Source organism: Musca autumnalis, unplaced genomic scaffold (genome assembly GCF_047663935.1).
Source record: "Musca autumnalis isolate F117 unplaced genomic scaffold, ASM4766393v1 scaffold_2, whole genome shotgun sequence".
Classification (NCBI taxonomy): domain Eukaryota; kingdom Metazoa; phylum Arthropoda; class Insecta; order Diptera; family Muscidae; genus Musca; species Musca autumnalis.
In genome coordinates, this window is record NW_027411755.1 from 128,268,865 (window position 1) to 128,288,566 (window position 19,702).

General features: G+C 36.2%; 2 protein-coding genes across 2 annotated transcripts; one reads left to right on the forward strand and one right to left on the reverse strand.

Annotated features, from left to right (window-relative positions):
• The first annotated feature begins 9,811 nt into the window (after nucleotides 1-9,811).
• LOC141394626 (protein insensitive-like) lies at nucleotides 9,812-19,486 on the forward strand. Its single transcript, XM_073969308.1, has 4 exons — nucleotides 9,812-9,932; nucleotides 14,905-15,000; nucleotides 17,637-17,821; nucleotides 17,918-19,486. Exons 3-4 carry the CDS (start codon nucleotides 17,807-17,809, stop codon nucleotides 19,280-19,282), a joined length of 1,380 nt encoding a protein of 459 aa, XP_073825409.1. The 5' UTR covers nucleotides 9,812-9,932; nucleotides 14,905-15,000; nucleotides 17,637-17,806; the 3' UTR covers nucleotides 19,283-19,486.
• On the reverse strand, nucleotides 9,918-12,080 carry LOC141394627 (protein insensitive-like). Its single transcript, XM_073969309.1, has 2 exons — nucleotides 11,624-12,080; nucleotides 9,918-11,511 (listed from the first exon to the last, which is right to left on the reverse strand). The coding sequence occupies exons 1-2, from the start codon at nucleotides 11,636-11,638 to the stop codon at nucleotides 10,153-10,155; spliced, it is 1,374 nt and encodes a 457-aa protein (XP_073825410.1). The 5' UTR covers nucleotides 11,639-12,080; the 3' UTR covers nucleotides 9,918-10,152.
• Nucleotides 19,487-19,702: the final 216 nt, after the last annotated feature.

Consider the following 19,702-nt stretch of genomic DNA (forward strand, 5'->3'; position numbering starts at 1 on the left):
TAGTGTGGCGGTTCATTTTTGTCATTCATCATGCAACCGCAAAATGTTTTGTGGTTGCTGGACGGTTTGACAGTTATCGATAATTGCGAAATATCGACATTCAAAACTGACAATGTGTACCCAGCTTAAGATATTTTCGATATTTCATTTAAATAATCGACAGCTATCGATATTTGGTTTGTTCCAGAACTCCAAGAATCTACTAATTTTTACTATATTTTCCGATAACATAAAGGAAAAAATGTTATCGTAGTAAAAAATAGTAGATTCTTGCAGGTTCTGGAACAGAGCAATTATTGTCAATTTGTCATCAACATTTGCTCTACTATTTTTTACTACGATAACATTTTTTCCTTTATGTTATCGAAAAATATAGCAAAAATTAGTAGATTCTTGCAGTACTGGAACAGACCAATTAATTTGTAAATAAAAATGTCTATACTTTTGTTGACATTTGGCACAAGTACTACACAAAAATATAAAAACACAATTGCTTTTATTTAATAACAAGTAAGCAAAGGTTATAGTCGGACGGGGCCGACCATGTGATATCCTACACCACTGCCCCTGGGAATTAGCTTTCAGCAAATCAAAATTCCTTTATGGAACAAATAAGCTTATTGTAAGAAACTACTTTGTCGATTCTGGCACATTATCACATTAAGCTTGGGACCTACAGTTTATCGCCGAGTCCGAATGGCTTGTCCTAAGACACCACTTTTAGAGACGTTTTATATTGCTGAAATACTCAGAAAATGTCGCCAACACTACTGAGGTGTATGTTGCCACCGTTGAAAGTTTGATGTTACCTCGCCGGTGAATCGAACCCACGACATTCTGCGTACAAGGCGGATTTGAAGTTGAAATATAGCTCCAATCTATGGAATAATATTAGAAACGAAGATACGTAATGATTTTTTGCTTTGAGCATATTAAATGACTCCGAAGTCTATTTTTCAAAAATTAAAAATGTAAAATTTCCATGTTTTGACATATGTATCTAATAGGGTGCCTACGTGGTGCAATGGTATGTACACCCGCCTTTCACGCTGAATGCCGGGGTTCGGTTCCTAGGCCAGGCCACATGAAATTTTCAGCGGTTGCAAAGTATCTCTCAGTAATGAGGGTGTCTGAGTATTTCAGCCATGAAATATCGGTCCGAATTCAGAAGTAAAATCATATGAAATTCGGAAGTTTTGGACCGAATTCCATCCGACGTCTGATGAACTATCGTATGAATTTCTGTTTTATTTACCAGCATTCGAACAGAATTTGTTTTTTATTTATAACTGTTAAACTACACAGTTAATTAATGAAAAATTAAAATCCTTGCATTTATATGTTTATTCATCTACTATAAACATATTAAAGCTTTTAATATCATGGTAGGAAAAACCAACAATGGAGAAACACAAATTCAGCAACAGGATCTGTGAAAATTGTAAAAAATTTGCTATTAATATTAGTGTTGGGCAATCTCGTTCATTGAGCGGATCGATCTTTTTCATTCCGTTCACCAAAAAGATCCGGGTCGTTTACTTCGTTCGTTGGCTCTTTTTCGTTCAACAATACATTTGACTGTATTATTTTCTTTTGAATTCGTTCGTTCTCTGCTGCATATGACTCCGTCGTTATTTTCACAGAATCGTTCTTTTGAAAATGTTCGTTCACGAATGACACAACTGTTGTGTTACTTGCTTGTTTGTGTGCTAATGGGGGTGGTTTTGTTTCTGAACGTACATAGTTGTGGTGGTCTTGATATGAAAGAACCAGATGAACGAATGATGCAAAAGAAAGATATGACCGAGATGTGCTACTGAATGAGGTGAGTTACTGAGCGAGAGTAGCTCTCTGAATCATTGTTTGTTTTGTGTGGAAATTTGTGCTGATTGCGCTAAGGCAGCGTTTGTTTAGAGTTTGACTGCAAAACCAATGCTGCTAATTTTGTAAGCAGCAATGTCTTTGCCATCAGAGATCTAAATGAACGATATAAAAGAATGAGCTGGATACGGATCAGTTCGTTCTTTTCACGGAATCGTTCCTTTGAGCCGGTTCGTTCATGAACGACGCAACTCTAATTAATATATTAAATTCATGTATTCACATCATGGCACAATTACCAAGGTAGTGGCATCGTAAAATTTTGAATATGTTATGTCAAAACTTTCTTTATGTTGTTGGGGAAATTACAACAAAAATAATTTTTTTATAAAGGGATTTGACTTTTCATATTCGATCAGCTGGTGTGATACCACTACCTGGTAGTTCTGCCATGATTCACATTTAAAAGTTAATATAAGCTGTGTTCCTTTACTTAACTGAGGTTACCATTTTTACCATTTTTAACCTGCAAAGCGTTCCTTAACCCCGAAAAGTGGCAAAACTGGAAGCAATTTTTAAGAGAGTGAGAGAGCGAAAATGGCTTTCTCTTCTACCACGGGCTACCAGACAAATTTCTGCAGGTAAAAATGGCAGAATTGATTTTTCGACTTTTGTTTGACGATTATTTCACAATGAAGAAGAAAATGGACGAAAAACAGAAGAAAAAGTCGAACTATGACAAAACTAAATTAAAAACTGTGAAATAAAAGACGAAAATTGATTTTTTATGTTTCTTTTTGACATTGCTGCCAGATCTACCATTTTCCGTTCCTTTACTTTTCTGGTAAAAATGTTCATGAGAGAGCAATTTTGACACTTTTTTCTTTTACCACTCTTACCATTAAAAAGTAAATGAACAAAGCTATAAAAACTTAACTTTGTCAATATAAGCTGTGTTCCTTTACTTACCTGAGGTTACCATTTTTACCATTTGTTACCACTTTTAACCTGCAAAGCGTTCCTTAACCCCAAAAAGTGGTAAAACTGGCAACAATTTTTAAGAGAGTGAGAGAGATCACATATGCCCTTCTCTTCTACCACAGGCTACCAGACAAATTTCTCCAGGTAAAAAATGGCAGAACTGATTTTTCGACTTTTGTTTGACGATTATTTCACAATGGAGAAAAAAATGGACGAAAAACAGAAGAAAAAGTCGAACGCTGACAAAACCAAATTAAAAACTGTGAAATAAAAGACGAAAATTGATTTTGTATGTTTCCTTTTGACATTGCTACCAGATCTACAATTTTTCCATTCCTTTACTTTTCTGCTAAAAATGTTCATGAGAGAGCAATTTTGAGCAATTCTGACACTTTTCTCTTTTACCACTCTTACCATTAAAAAAGTAAAGGAACAAAGCTATATATATGTATGTCTGACTTTCCACGGTATAGTGTTGAAGTTTGACGATGAAAATCTCTTAGAGAAAATAGAACAAAATCGCTTCAGATAGAGAGAGGGAGGACGTCAGACTAACCGGACAGAGTTCGGACCGAATTCGGTCAGACGCGTCGGAAAAAATTTCCGACTTTGAGCAGACGCGTCCGACATTGTGTTTGCTGGGTGCAAACATTACTACACCACAATGTCATAAATTGCAAATATTTTGAATACATTCACATTTTGTTTGTTCTCTTCTTGGCATGGTACAATAATACAGGTAGCATTATCATGCCAGCTGATGGTAACATAATGTGTCAACTGCATTGAATTGATGTCAAATTTTGACACCTAATGTTACCAACAATTGCCGATGCGGCTACCTGTGTATTTGTACCATGCTTCTTGGTCACCCATGGTTTGGTGCACCAAATACCTCAAATCGGGTGAAGAAATGTATGAAAAATATCATTTTGCTATCTTATTTCTAAACCAAATTCCGTAACCTGTTTACAATTTTTAATTTCATAATAGCGTAGCGTGACTGGCGCAACAAATACCTAAAATCAGTCGAAAATATATATGGGAGCTATATCCAAATCTGAACCGATTTCAATATTATTTGGCACAGTTATTTCTAGACCAAATTTTATTACACGTTTCAAATTTCGTCGAAATCGGACAGAATTTGTGTGTCTGTTGGCCCAAATATGTACATAAAATCGGGCGAAAATATATATGGGAGCTATATCCAAATCTGAACCGGTTTTTCCAAAATAAATAGCGTTCGTCATTTGACCAAAAAATGATCTTCCCCAATTTTTATTTGAATCGGACAATAAATGCGACCTGTACTTTGATCATAAAAATACATGGACAGACGGACGGTCATGCATTAATCGACTGAGAAAGTGAATCTTGTATATGCCTCAAAGGAACTATGGGTCTTCTATCTTGCTTCCTTTTGCATGTTACATACAAAGTTTAAGAAGAGAGCTTTTGTTGTTGAAATGAAAATTTTCAATACACAATTCAATTTACAGACCTAATAACAAAATATATTTGTATGAGCAGGCCTGTTTTACAGTGAGTTTCAAATATATTCGGTTTACAATATGATCCATAATTATTATTACTGGACAGGTTATACCGATGCAAGGCTCAGAGAGCTGACTATACAATAAGATAACTGTAATGCGATAAATATAAAAATTAATTGTACGATCACTTTTATGAGGATAACGGATGAGTAAATAAAGAAGAAGAAAACAAAGAAATGTTCGTCGGAGACCTTATAAAATATATAAAGTCGATATAACCATGTCCGTCTGCTGAAATCAAGATGCTGCTAGCAATGTTTAAGATAAAGCTTTATAATTTTGTACTATTACTTCTACGATGTTTGGCATTGAAAATAAGCTATATCGGTCCACGTTTTGATATTGTCAATATATCTGTACTTCACTATTTTCGGTATTTTAAAGGTTTTTGAAAAGTTTTGCCATTTTAGCTTACATAAATAGTATTTTCGTCATTTAAAGTTCCATGGGGTCAGAAAATTTCTCTACGAAAAATTGGCGCCATATGTCCACATTCTGGTATTACCCCCATATCACGGTATCTCACGATTTGTTCTACTTTGAGGACTTTAGCTGCATTTTCCGACCAAAATAGTTCTAATTTACGATTTAAGGTTTCTAGTGGTAAAAAAAAAGTATCCACAAACATTTTGGACACAAGTAGGTCCTTACGATTTCTTTAGACCGATGTTTCTGTAATTTTTTACGAAAGCTGCTGTAACTTATTATTTCAGATTTTTAGTGCGTTGGAAACCTCCACGTATCAATATAGGTTCATATTTTGGTATATACCCCATACGACCTCATACCTCCTGATTTTACGTATGTTTAAGGTTGTACTCACCTCCTCCATAGGCATTGACTGCATCATGGCAATCGTCTGGAGTATTCCCCAAATAATTTTACTTCATATTATTTCTTTTAAGGATAAGTTTTGGCGTGATGGAAAAGCTACTATGTTATGGAAGAGCTTAGTACTTTCCATTTTACTTCAATACAACTCATGATATAGGTTGTATAAAGTTTGGCCCGATGGTGTACTTATTGAAATTGATCTTGTTGAATCCCAATCAGTGTGGTCATTTTAGCATTTTTGCAGCTAAATTTAGCATTATTTTTTTGTTTTTGTCGCAAAATTTCCATTTAGCATTTTTCTTAGCATTTTGCAATTATGAATTTAGCATTATTCTACCCACAAAATCTTAAATATTTTTGTATTTGTTTATAAAAAATCTGATCATTTTTGGTTGTCTACGCATTTAAACACATAAGCATGGCACCCATTTGCGTAGTGATTGAAAAAGAAGTAAAGGCCTGCGTACATAAGCTGCTCTGCCTGATTGCCTTGCTTTCCTGCTTCATTTTTGACATAATAAAAATAAAAGAATAAAGAAGGCCGAGGAAATTTCGAACTGGGTTGCCCTTTTCTTTTTTATTCTTTTATCAGAAGTAAGCTAGGTAAGCAGGCAAGGCAGCTTATGTACGCAGGCCTTTACAGTCAGCTGTACTGACAGAGGTATACCCTCAACCTCGGACTTAAGGAAAAGAAGCAAACACAATACTTCTGTCGTCCAAAGAGGTTTTTAAGTTTTTTGGGCCAATTTCTCGGGAAGTATGGATTTGCCCCCGAAAAAATGGTACCGTCTTAACTAGGGCCGCATACGCGGGATGCAGGAAAACTATCTGGCCTGGGCAACACCGTGTGTTGCCAGGCGCCATTTGAATTTATTTTTGGACAGTTTGACAGTGTTTAGCCTATACGTACTCAGGACAGTTTGTCATACAACCTTGTGTAGTGTTGTTTACAGTGACTTGAAAAACCCACTTTGCAAAAAAATGGAATTTACTTGTGAACATTTTCGCCCGATAATTTTTCACAACTTTCGACGTCGAATTACGGCTAGAGTGCATCGATCAAATTAAGGGGTCGATCTTGCATTATCACTAAACTTGAGTTGCGTTGTCAATTGTCAGCACAACTGAGATGAAATGTTGTATCAATGGTGTCAACCCAACTGGGTTGACGATAAACGTGTTATCGATCAGTATTTTTTCAAACTTGTGAACTTTAAAATCCAAAAGGCACAATTCAACAAAAAAACTATTTTAAAATTATAAGTTCAGTAGAATTTCTCTTTGATGATGAAGAAAATGTACAGGACATGGCATCTATTAGAAGAAATTTGAGGGACAAGTCGAATCCATTAGAATTGCCATCTGCACTGTAAGTTGAAGCTCATGTTCGAATGATTTGTATAATCAGTAAATTATTTTAGATTTAAGGCGTATTTTCGATTGAAAAGGATGCCGTAGTTTACATTATGGAAACGTTAAAGGATGACTTCAAAGTAAGTTACAGATCAACTGCAATAGCAATGCGCTGCGTTAAGATTTTTTGCGAATGGAAGTTTCCAAAAGTCCCATGGCAATGATTACAACAATTGCATGGCTCAATCTACATTGTCGAACGTATTGAAAGAAGTTGTCCACTTGATAGAGGACAAATTGGATCGTTTCGAAATTGTCGGAGGAGGAAAAAAGACAAAACAAAACACATTTTTATTCAAAAACGAAATTCCCTGGTGTTGTCGGCTGTATAGATGGAACCAATGTGCACATTTATCAATTAGTATTTTAGACTGTTGTTTTATTGTTATTTTCACCATATTTTTCATAGACAAAATTAAATAATCATGCAAATAATCAACAATTGTTAAGAAAATGTTTTTTCCTTTCAATTTTACTTCTTCTTTCTTCGAAAATATTCACTGCAACTGAAAATAACTGGTTGCTGAAAAACAGCCGGTTCGTCAACTGAGATTCGCAACTTCAGTTGAAGGTTGCCATACATAAAGTAATTTTGACAACTGACAACTCCACTCAACGATAATTGCTATCGATAATCGACCCCTAAAATCTTTGTATGTCGATAAAGGGTCATCCTATAACGCTATGAAAAACCGGGTTAATGAATTCAATTGTGGCCGACACTAGCCAAAAAACGAATGTAGTGAGGATCGCCCAAAATCGCCCGTTGTGTAAGAAAAAATTAAGCCGTCCGTGTACGGATAATGCAATGTTATATACCGTGATATAGAGGCATCCTTGGGCATGTCTTCCACCAACTAATATTTGATATTGCATGAACACCTGGTCGCAAAAATGGATTTTTCTTGTTAGATCCAGCACAATTGGATGATCGCTCAAAAAGAGGCTCTTGTGGATTGGTGCAAAGAAAGTATGAATAAAAACGATCGTTGTGCTTCAAACGACGTTTATAAGATCGTTACAGACGACGAATCTTGGATCTATGCTTAGGAGTCCGAAACAAAACAGGAATCGACCGTTTAGGTCTTTGAAAGCAAGCCAAATCCAACGAAAGCCGTTCATGTAAGAATCAGAATGGTCGCCTGTTTCTTTGGCTAAACTGACCGTGTTGCGGCTATACGGCTTTAGAAATGTAGGATGGTTAATTCTGAGTGTTACACTACAATTTTTTTGTCTGAAGTTTCCTGAGAAATTCGAAAAACGAATCCTTCAAGCAAATCCTTCTTGATCATGACAATGGGAGCTCCCACACATCGATTCAAACAAGCATCTGTTTGGCGGGACAAAACGTGAAATTGATGGGTCATCCGCTGTACAGTCCTGACTGGGGATCAAATGACCAGCATTTCAAGAAAAAAAGGCGTGCTCAACGATTTTCGTGTCCGGAAGATGATGTAAAAGCGTTCAAAAACCATGCTTTTGAGGTGTATAAATCGGAGTGGAAAAAGAGATTCAACAATTGGTTTGAGCGCATGAAAAAGCGTATAAATCATGCTGGAGACTACTTAAGAAAACAATAAAACTATTTTTGATGGTAAATATTCGCGTTTTCATTGTTAGGCCTGATAATTTTTGTTCAGTCCTCGTACACAATTTATAAACGATCCCAAACGAGTCCTTAAGCTGCATACTTTCCAAAATTTGTGTGGGAGTTACTTGAAAGAGTGGTTCGACGTAGTTAATATTCAGAAGTATGGACATGCCCCAGAAATGTACCGTCGTAAAGATGGCCGCAAGGAGAACAAAACGATCCTGGAGGAGCTCTTAAACTTCACTTTTTCCGAATTTTGTGTGGAAGCTACCCGAAGGAGTATACCGATTTAATCCGTATTCGAACCCGATCTATGCCTGTAAAGTTATGATCAATACGTATCCCCTTGGAAGATTAAAACCTGAACGCAGGCCTATAGCAACGAATTTCTGTGGAGAAGTTTAATGCTGCCAGCGAAGACTAAATGCCAAATTAACGCCTTTTCGGTGTGATAGTTAATCTAAAAGCTTGAAAATATGTACCTAAAATCCGTAGGTACCAAGTGATACCGTTCTATGGGACTACATCAAAACGTGGACCTATACTGATAGATTTCTGGAGAAACGTTTTTTAGTCCCAAAAAGACTAAATGCCAAATTTCAGCGACTAATGTGACTAAAACTTTCAAAATACTGAAAATCGGGAAGTACCGTTCCATTTTCAATAACAACACCCTAGGAGTAATACCTTCTGTACCAAATTATAAAGCTCTATCTTAAATATTGAGGAGGATTCCTCATAGCAAGTCCGGAGAGTTTTTGTCAGGTGCATAGAGTAATGAAGACATATACGTCGGATCTCTCTCACCGACTATGTTCGAATTGAGTGTGTTAAATAAGAAACTCAATATAAAATGCCAAAAAAATACAACATAACAAATAGTTTTTTCTGACAAAAGTCTACATAGGGTTAGTTTTTGATTCTCAGATAAAAATATGCAAGAAAATATTGCAATTTTCCCCAAAAATCGTCTTCGAACTTTTTTGAGTTTTCGGTTTTGAGTGACTTGACCGCGGAAAAATTGAGTGATCCGACGTCTATGTCTTCATTAGTCTACGTCAGGCGTGTAAACCTTTATTTACACACAATTTTGCCATGTTATTAATAGGTGTGTCTTTTTACGTGATAATTTGTAATAATTATTACGAAATGTTACTAAATGCTGTCTTTTTACACAAAAGTTCAGTAAAAGAGAGCGAAGTGAGAGAACAATTTTGACAGTTGTTTGCTGAGAAATTGCTAAAAGTTGCTGAAAGAATTTTTCCCAGCAACATTTAGCAAGTTCGATCAGCTGTTTTTTAATCATCTGCTAATGGTCAGCTGCACAATGTTTATCTTATTTTTGTGAAAAAAATACTATAAATATTACGATGCAGCTATATTTATTGATTGTTTTATTAATATATTAATTATTTTTTATTTATTTTTCTTCAAATTTAAAAACTTTTTCATTGCTTTGGAGTTAGTTTTTCTTTCATGCATTGGCGGCAATGTTTTTGTTTTGGTTATCAACTGTTATCATGCTAAAGTTTACTAAATGCTGTCTTTTTACTTTTTCTCTATTTTCGTATCAAAGAGTAAAATCTCTCTTACTCTCTGAAAAGAAGTTACTGAATAATTATTACTGAAAAAGTAAAAAGACACAACTAATGTCATAGGAATGTTTTTTGGGAATCTGTTTTCAAACAGAGAAAAATATTTATGGGTTTAAACAATTATTTGTATAAAATATAGTAAGTACAACATTTTATTTTACATTTTTGCAATGTACATTTATAACTTATGTTTTAAGAAATTTGGTTCATTAATCTTAGGTCTGTAATATTAATGCTTGAAAACATAAAACGAATTTATATTAAAACAAATATTAATTTGTACCTTAGTGCTGTATGTGGAAACAAAATTTAACAAAATATTAACAATAATGAAAGAACAATCCTTTGGATGTACTTTTTAGCTATATCTACGATTTATATCTAATTGCTTATATTCAATGTTTTCTTTATTAATTTCACGCATTGGTGTTCGTTTGTTCATTTGTAGTTTCATCATTTTATTCTCATCGGCACATTTCGTGGTTATGGCATTACGTACTTCCCTTTCGGATACATTACACTTTCGTGTAACAGCAAAGATGATATCCTGTATTGCCAGGGGATCTAACATCTCTTTTAGCGGTTTACAGAGACCCTTGAAGGCTGGTGAAGGTTTGCCAGTCATAGAATGTGTTGCCAATGTTTGACGATCGAATATGGTCATTAGAAGTTTTCTTGTTGCAATCGATGCTGAACTCCAGTTCATACTTTCATACACCTTGGCTGGTATTTTGGTGTTGTTTGGACCAATTGAGACCATAACATAGTTTTTATTGATTTTATTTTCCTCGGTATTGTTGTTGGTTGGTGTGGAATAATTTTGGGAAGTTGAGAGGTAGTTATTCGCTGTGGCCATAAGATTTTCTGCCTTTACTGGTTTTATTAGACTTTTTTGAGGTGTTTGTTCGCCGGAGTTGGTTTTTTTGTTGGCTGGAGTAAGTATTCCTTGTGTATTGAAGTAATAGTTGGAGCTTTCTGTTTCAAATTTCCTCTTTCTGTTGTTATGTTCAACACTGCTGTTGAGTGATGTCATTGAATCACTACCTGATACGCAAGAAGAGTTGTTAATTGGTGTGGAAATTGAATCGTTTTTCAGGTCTGCTTCTTCTGAGGCCAGACAAATTTCAAAGCGACCGGAATCTGCTGAACTGTTGAGATTTAAGGCACCATCATCCTCGGCTAATTGTATTTCTATGGGTTCTTGACTACCATCACCCGAACCTTCAGCTATTATGGTATAGCTAACACTTTTCGGTGATTGGGTTCCACTGCTTTGCATATGATTACTTGGTGAATTCTCTGCACATTCCCGTTTTGGTATGGCGGCATATAAAGATGATTGTTGATTTGATAGCGTTTGTGATTCTACAGTTTGTATTTGAATGGGTTTCAACTGATTGTTTGTTTGTTGTCCAAGTAAGGCTGATGTTCTGGCAGACGTGGCATGAATTTGAGAAAGTAGTTCGGTATGGGCTTTTAGATTTTCCTCAAGTACGCGAATTTTCTCCAATAGTTCTTCTTCTCGTTTTGATGATTTTTGTTTGAATTCTAGTTCATGTAAGAAATTGAAATCATCACCGGTTGTTTGAGACCAGGCATTTACCATAAGCGGGCGGTCATATCTGTGTTCTGCTATGCCTTTGAAGTTTCGTGAACAAGCTGTGACAACTTTTATGGGATTTCGTTGCTGGGGTCTTACAATGATTTGTGAGGATATCTGTAAGTGAAATATGATAAGTTATACAGTTCCAATACAGAAAAAAAAACGTTGAATGGTTTGTTGTTCTTTGCTGAAAATCAACAAAACCACACACATGCACTGTACTTACAATTTTGGGATCCATTTTAGCCAAAGTTGGTTTGGAAGTAAGGTCTCTTCGATATAAAATTCAATTTAGAACTCACAATTTTTGCAACACCACTCTACTCTTCGTTGGTCTTTCAAATACTGCGATAGTTCCTTGAAAGTAATCCAATATTATACACACATGTCGAAGATTACAACAATTGTTGTTTGCTGGTTATGTTTGCTGCCAGTGAGTCCCATTGACTTGATTGCCTGCTGCTGTTAGTTTTTGTCCCTGTGTTCTTTGTAATTTGTCTACCTAAATTCCTAGTTCTTGTTGCACACTCATAAACGATCGCAAAGGGCAGGCTGGATTTAAGGGTGGAAAGTGAACTGTATGTGTGTGTAGTTATGTATTTCTGACTGCAATGCAATGAGAAATCTTACTCCCTGAATAGGTATGTATTATAGGTAAAACAGGACAGAACGCGCGCGCCACTATCTAATAAAGCGGAACCACACGCAAACTCACACATGTACATGAATAATTACTATTTGATTCCTTTCATGTGCTGCTTGCTTTCTAGCAGCTGGCCAACGAACGATATCAGTTCAAAGCAAAACAAAACAAATGTTTACGCGCCTTATTTTTGGTGGTTGCCAGATGTAATAAGATACCAACCAATTGGATGGCAATTCTATTGTGTATTAGCAATTTTTAGGGGGAATGAGAAAGAGATTGTTTATAAAATTTAATATTAATCAAGAAAATATTGGATTAATCCATAATAAACAATTGATTTTTTCATCTTTAATAAATGAATGGAATTTTAGCAGTTATTTATACCGATTTATGGGATTTTCTTGTCAATTGCTGTATTGCCAGATAAGTGCTGCCAATTGGATGTTAGAATTAGTCAAACGTAAATCTAACGTGTACATTACGAACAAAAATCGTAAGGCAAAATTCAATTTAATTTTTCTTTCATTCTAATGGGATTTGTTTTTTTTTTTTTAATATAAGGATATATGTACATAGAAATTATTATCGAAATTATAAGATGGTGTAAAACGCCAGCGACATGCTTTCAATCTGTAAAATTTTTTTGTTACTGTGAATAAATTGTATGAAAACGTAAAAAGACATTATGGTATCTCGAAAAATTTTCTGTCAAAGTAGAGTTGGTGTTGTGCTATTTACGTGATATGATAAGCATATCTTGGCGTTACCTGTGAGAGATTGTTTTTTAAGTCTCGCTTCGTTGACTCCATACAAAAAGGTCTGCCCTATTCGCATCCCAATAATGTATGTAACTTTCGTGAAGAATATTGTTAATATTCATATACATACATTTTTTAATAGTTCGAGGCTTTCTAATCGAATTAGATTTTATAAACGATTTTACCTGTCCCATAAGCGTTAGACATGCCATCTTGTTGCTGCATTATATGACATGATTATTGGGCAGCTGGACCATTTATAGCCATGTACACCATAAATATGTCTTATTGGAAATTTCATTTCTTAGAATAAGGGATCGGAGCATGTTAACAAATCTCTAGCTTTAAAGGAAACTAGGTATCAGGTAGATTTTTATCTCAAAAAATGTACATCATTTGAGTATAGTCCTGCTGTGATCACATAATCTGCCGCCATAAATTTATCTACGTACATATGACCTTGAGTAGGTATATGGTTGTTACATACTAGCTGAGCATAGTTTTCTTTTGATTTTTTAAGAGTGGGGAATTCCCACTTCGCTTTAAAAAGTAAAAGGTTGTTGTTGTTAACACATCCTCTTACTTAGGCAAGTACATGTCTGTGTATTAACTAAATATGTATGTACTTGACTAGAATCTATTCTGAAATATGCAAGATGTAGTTTTAATAGCTGGAATGGATTTAACAATCTCGGTTATATGCGGGGGCTTAAAGTCACAATCTCCCCTGCTCAATTCTGTTCTGAAACGTTGAGTGGGGAAATTGTGACCGACAAAGGGTTAACTACGTAGTGATCTCTTACGAATAAGAGATTCCATAACGCCGGGGTGTCAGGCGATCTCCTACGAATAAGAGATTCCCCAAACGCTGTTACAACAACAACCACTGCCAAGGCAACCTCTTGGGTCAAGTTGAGCCACAAGGTTTTGTCCCAAGCACGGGTAGCGGAGCTAGTAAGAAAACGAGTAGACCGCTGGTACCAGATGAACTCAGAGAGTAGCGGTCATCGATAGATCTGATCGGAAGGATACCAAGGCCAGGCAACCTATCAGGTCAACTTGAGTCTCAAGGTGTCTGGTAAGAAAACGAGTAAACCTGATGAAGCTAGAGCAGCGGTCATCGATATATCTAATCCCGACGTCACGATCAGTGACAGTCGATAACCGATGATTGAAGATTGTCTGCGTGACATCGTGTTCTCAGGCGAATGGGAAATCTGCAGAGATGGCTAATAGATGTAATCAGGTACAGGAGCAGGTGTCTATAGCAATCCCCTCAACTTACGACTCTCTTTCAAGCTGAACGAAAATTGTAGGGTCTTCCAAGCCGAAGTCTTTGCGATCAGAAAAGTCACAGAACTGATAAGCAATATGAACAGGGACATAGTTGGACCGGAGACTATTTACGTCGATAGTCAAGCGGCCCTTAAATCACCCAAGTTCCACTCTATTAAGTCTGGGAGTCAACCGAAATGGCGAACGATAACTCCATTAAGCCCCTTTGTGTCACTATATGAGGCAGATCTAGGGCAATATGGCCAGTCCCTTCAAAGCCAAGAAACGCATCACTACTCTCAGTAAATAAATCCGATCTAAAAACCTGGGTACATAAACAGCATCGCCTGCTTGCCTTGCTTTCCTGCTTCATTTCTGACATAAAGAAAATAAAAGAATAAAGAAGGCCGAGCAAATTTCGAACCGGGTTGCCCTTTTCTTTTTTATTTTTTATCAGAAGCAAGCAAGGCAACCAGCCGAGGCAGCTTATGTACCCAGGCCTTAACAGTTGGAATAATCACTGGTCACTGCAAATGGCAGGCTGTGAGAAGATGAAGAAGAGATAGAGACAATCGAGCACCTATTATGGCGCTGCCCAATGCTTATGCCTAGAAGATTGCGTACCACGGGTGAACACACGAATCAATCTCTAACAGGTTTCTGCCGACAAATCTGCTTTATCTTACCAAGGGCTTGGGATGGTTCTAACGGGAAGAAAACGTGGCAAATGCTCACCCTACGTAAACCTATAATCTTAATCTATATTCTAATCTTTATATTAATCTTGTCTGTCCACTACGTCTCTCTTTTCCGAAATCTCTCTTTCAGCACTCTACCAGGAAGAAAACAATGGTCCATAAGGTCTCCGAGTGGAACAGCTGTCTATTATGACAGCTGCTCAAAGGACGAAAGACGTTGCATTCGGTGAGTATCGGTTCAAATTCGGATATAGCTCTTATATATATTTTCGGCCGATTTCGTGTATTTAATGCACACAATTTGGAATGTGTGACGTAATATGGCCTATAAATAAATTTACCGAATTATATTGAAATCGGTAGAGATTAAGATATTGCTAATATTTATGCTCCAAATACGCTATATCTGTAAAATGTGAAGGAATTTGGTGTAGAAATATGTTTGGCCCAAAAAATCTCGCTAAATTATATTGAAATACCTTCATATGGGATATATATGTACCAAAATATAAACCTAAGTATATTGATGCGGTTTCTACCCATTGATAATCCGAATTAACAAGATACAGCCAACATAGTATAAATCCTTTAAAAGACTTTGCATCGGACGGCATCGTTTACGTCCAATCTAAGAACCGGCTGAACAAAATTACAGCAACTTCGGTCGGGAGAGACAGTTATATCGGGATTAAACTAAAATGGGACCTATGTATCGATTTTCATAATTATCGATAACTGTCCGACCGTCCAACAACCCCAAATTTTTTTGTGGTTGCATGATGAATGACACACTACCAAGCACCCGATTATTTGAGCAAAGCTGTCATTCAAAACTGACAATGTGTACTCAGCTTTAACCACTAGACATCATAAATTGCAAATAAAAGCAATTTTGGTCGAAAATGTAGCTGAAGTCCTCAAAATAGCAACAAATGTGAGGTACCGTGATATCGGGGTAATACCAAAATGTAGAGATATGGCGCCAATATTTCGCGGAGAAGTTTGTGATCTCTTGGACCATAATGTCGAATTACTATTATTTATGTATGAAAAATAAGCTTAAATCCTCAAAAAATACTACAAAAATGCAGAAAATCAGGTGTACACCCATATAAGACTACCGATTTATATTAAAACTTGCATCTATACCCATAATTCTCTGCAGGTATGTTGTATTCCCATATCGAAGGCTAAAGCGACTTTTGTCAATTCCATAGAATGTCTGTCAAATAAATTACGTAAATTCCCCAAAACACCTGTTGTAAAATGTGTTTAAATACCAATTTTCAGCCATTTCGGCAGGATAATGTGGCAAAAACTTTCAAAATACCGAAATCGTGCAGTAACATTATAAGAGGACTATATTGAATCGTGGCCCTATACCGAAAATGTTTTATACCCCTTCCGAAGACTAATTTAAGCCATTTTGTTTCGATAATGTGGTAAAATGCTTCAAAATACCGAAAATCAAAACGAGGAACTATGCCGACAATTCTCTAAAGACGTGTTTTATGCATACATACAAAAGCTCTCAACCCCATCGCCGAAGGGATAATGGAGACTTCTCTCATATCAATAAATGCACGCCGATTCATATTGGTTCAATGATACGTGACCTACTTTTTATCGCCGAGAACGAACGGTGTGTCTTACGGCACCATTTGTAAAGAAGTTTTTCAATGATTGAACGTAAGACCTTCTGAGTGGAGGTGCCCCTAATAAATATCACCTAAATTGGTAGGACAAAACCATAAAATTATAGAAAATCGGGAGGTATTGTTCTATGAAATCAATATCTAAATGTGGGACTGTACTGACAAACATATGGGGAAACGTTTTTGTGGCTCCAAAGAAGAGTAAGCACAAATGTTCAGTCACTTCGGTGTGTTAATTACACTAAAACCTTTAAAATGCCGAAAATCAGGCAGGTACCGTTCTATGGAGGCTATATCAAAACGTGGATCTATACTAAAAAAATTCTGGAGGAAAGTTTTGTAGCTCCAAGGAAGACTAAGTAGCAAACTTCAGTCATTTTGGTGTGATAACGACTCAAACCTTGAAAATGTGAGAATAAGAAACGTAATTTACCGGAAAGTCAGTCGTTAAAGAGGTTTCAAATAACCGGACTTGGATGATCTACATATTTCACTTTTGTCTATATTCTCTCATATAAGATTCGGTTGTATTGATTCTGGTAGCAAATACTTCATATAAGAAGGATAATTTTAAGAGAGAGCGAGAGAGAGATAGGGTAAGAGCAAGACATTGTGAAATAGATTTGTATCAACCAAGCACGCGCCTATATTTAGGTACTATGGCCAATATTTTAAATTTTAAACAGGACTCATCTACTCTCCACTCTCCCAAACATTGCTCTTTTCGACATACACATTTTTTAATTCTGGCAACAATTTTGAAAAAGAGCGCGAAATTGGTACCACTTGTGATTATGTTGTTGTTTTTTTTTTTTAAATCCAACCAACTGCTGATTTCTAAAATAAGAACAATGTAAACCAACAATAGAAGATCGAATTCGTATTTGCACGCCTGATCTCTCATTCCAAAGGACAATGAATTAACAGCATTAACAAGAATTCGCCCGCCATAAAAAATAGTTCAGGTAAACAGGCGGTGGTTATACAGCAGCGGTAGCAGCTACCCCTGTTTAGTAAGAAAAGGGAATAGGAAGGATGATTTCAGTTAGAATATCATAGCAAAATGTACGAATATGTATTTACTACCCTTATTTGACACACTGAGCGGGTAGTCAGAGTAGGTACACGCACACACACACGGATGTGTAAAGGATACAACAGGCAAACAAGCAGTAAGTAAAGAGGATCAGTTGTTGTAATCCTTCAGGTACGCTCTGGCTATGTGTATATTATCTGTCGCTGCGAAACAAACTCCAGTCAGTACGAAGTGGAACAGCTACGAGTGCAGAGTAACGCAATAGAAACAAAAATATAAAAGAAGAATATTCTGGTTTGAATTGCAAATTATAAGCCACGCAATATAGATTTGATTGTAAAATGGATTCCAAAATGGTAAGTTATTGCTCCGAAGCTAATAAGCCACATCAAGTTTCTTATATCCTAAAGTTGAAAACAAAACTAATTGTATTCCTTCTCTTTTAATTTCAGATTTCATCACAAGTTATCATTAAACCACAACAAAATGTTGCCACTAAAATTATGGTGGGTAATGGACAAAATTTTAAAAGAATTCCTGACCTCTATGAGCGTCCCTTAATGGTAAATGCCTGGTGTCAAACAACAAATGATGATTTCCAATTTCTTTATGATTTCGAACATAAGCAAGAACACACGAAACGTGAAAATGAGTTGTTGGAAAAAATTCGCATTTTGGAAGAGAACCTTAAGGCCCACACTGAATTGCTATCTCAAATTCATGCAACATCGGCCAGGACCTCAGCTTTACTGGGACAATCAACAGCATCTTCTTCGTCGACAACAATGACAACAACTGAACAGCATTCCGTTAAGCCTATACAAATACAAACAATCGAGTCACAATCCTCCAATGTGACTTCCTACAAAGTAACTGAACCCAGTCCTCGTCTTGTCAAAAGCACTCACAATTCGCCAACCAGTTCAGTGATAAATCCCCTACACTCGATTCCTGCTACAAATACGGAAAGCATAAAATACACCATAATTGCTGAGGGTACCGGTGATGCCCATGGTGAACCAATTGAAATACAATTGGCTGAGGATGATGGAGCTCTCAATCTCAACAACTCGGCCGATTCTGATCGTTTGGAAATATGTTTGGCATCGGATGAAATGGAAATTAAAACGGAAACAGTAACCACCCTGCCCACAACAACCACAATCACTCCATTGTCTCGCAATACGACCAGCGGGGGCGAGCAGAACTATTTAAAAAGAAGACGTTTGCCAGCCGATGAGAATGAAGAGCCCAATGAAAATTCCAATTATGACTCAACACAAAGACGACACAGCAAATATGGCGGCAATATTTCCCTGACAAATATTAAAACCGAAAACTCCTACTCAACACCAAAGCAACAATCTTCACCCTTACCATCTGGAAACGGCGACGTAGAATATAAACTCAATATGGACAATGTAATGGTATCGATTGGTCCTAACAACACAAGAATACCAGCAAAAATATACGAAAGCATGAATTGGAGTTCAGCATCGATTGCAACACGCAAACTGCTTATGGCCATATTTGATCGGAAAACTCTTGCCACCCACTCTATGACGGGAAAACCATCGCCTGCCTTCAAAGATCATGGCAAGCCATTAAAACAAATGTTGGATCCTCTGGCCATACAAGATATTATTTTTGCCGTAACACGTAAATGCAATGTATCGGAAAAAGAGGTACGCAATGCCATTACCACAAAATGTGCCGATGAAAATAAAATGATGAAGTTACAGTTGAACAAGCGGACGCCAATGAGAGAAATCAGCAAAAAAGAAAACATAGCCATCAACAACAATATGATGGTGTAATTTCTCTCTCTTTAATCGAAGCTCAAAAAGTTGATTTTATTTTTCGTTTTAAGTCTGTGTTGAAAATCCCAAGGAATCTTTAGTTCTAGAAGCACCTATAGTACAAAATTATTCAAATACCGATGTAATTGCACATTGAAAATTGTATTTATTTCCAAGGAAAGAAAATAAAACCAAATACTATTGTTATATTGTATGTCATAATTAATATCTTTTTTTTATAAATTGCTGGGGCTGGGACACTGTTGAAGAGTGATATGAAATCCCAAAATAATACTTTGCCATATTAAATATTGTATCATCAATATACCTTTGTATTCTAAGTTGTCAATTGAAAAATAAAATTTATTACTTCCGTTGAAACTTTTAACACAATAACAGGTTATGGGCCTCCTCTTCCGCGTATAATTTTGAATTTTT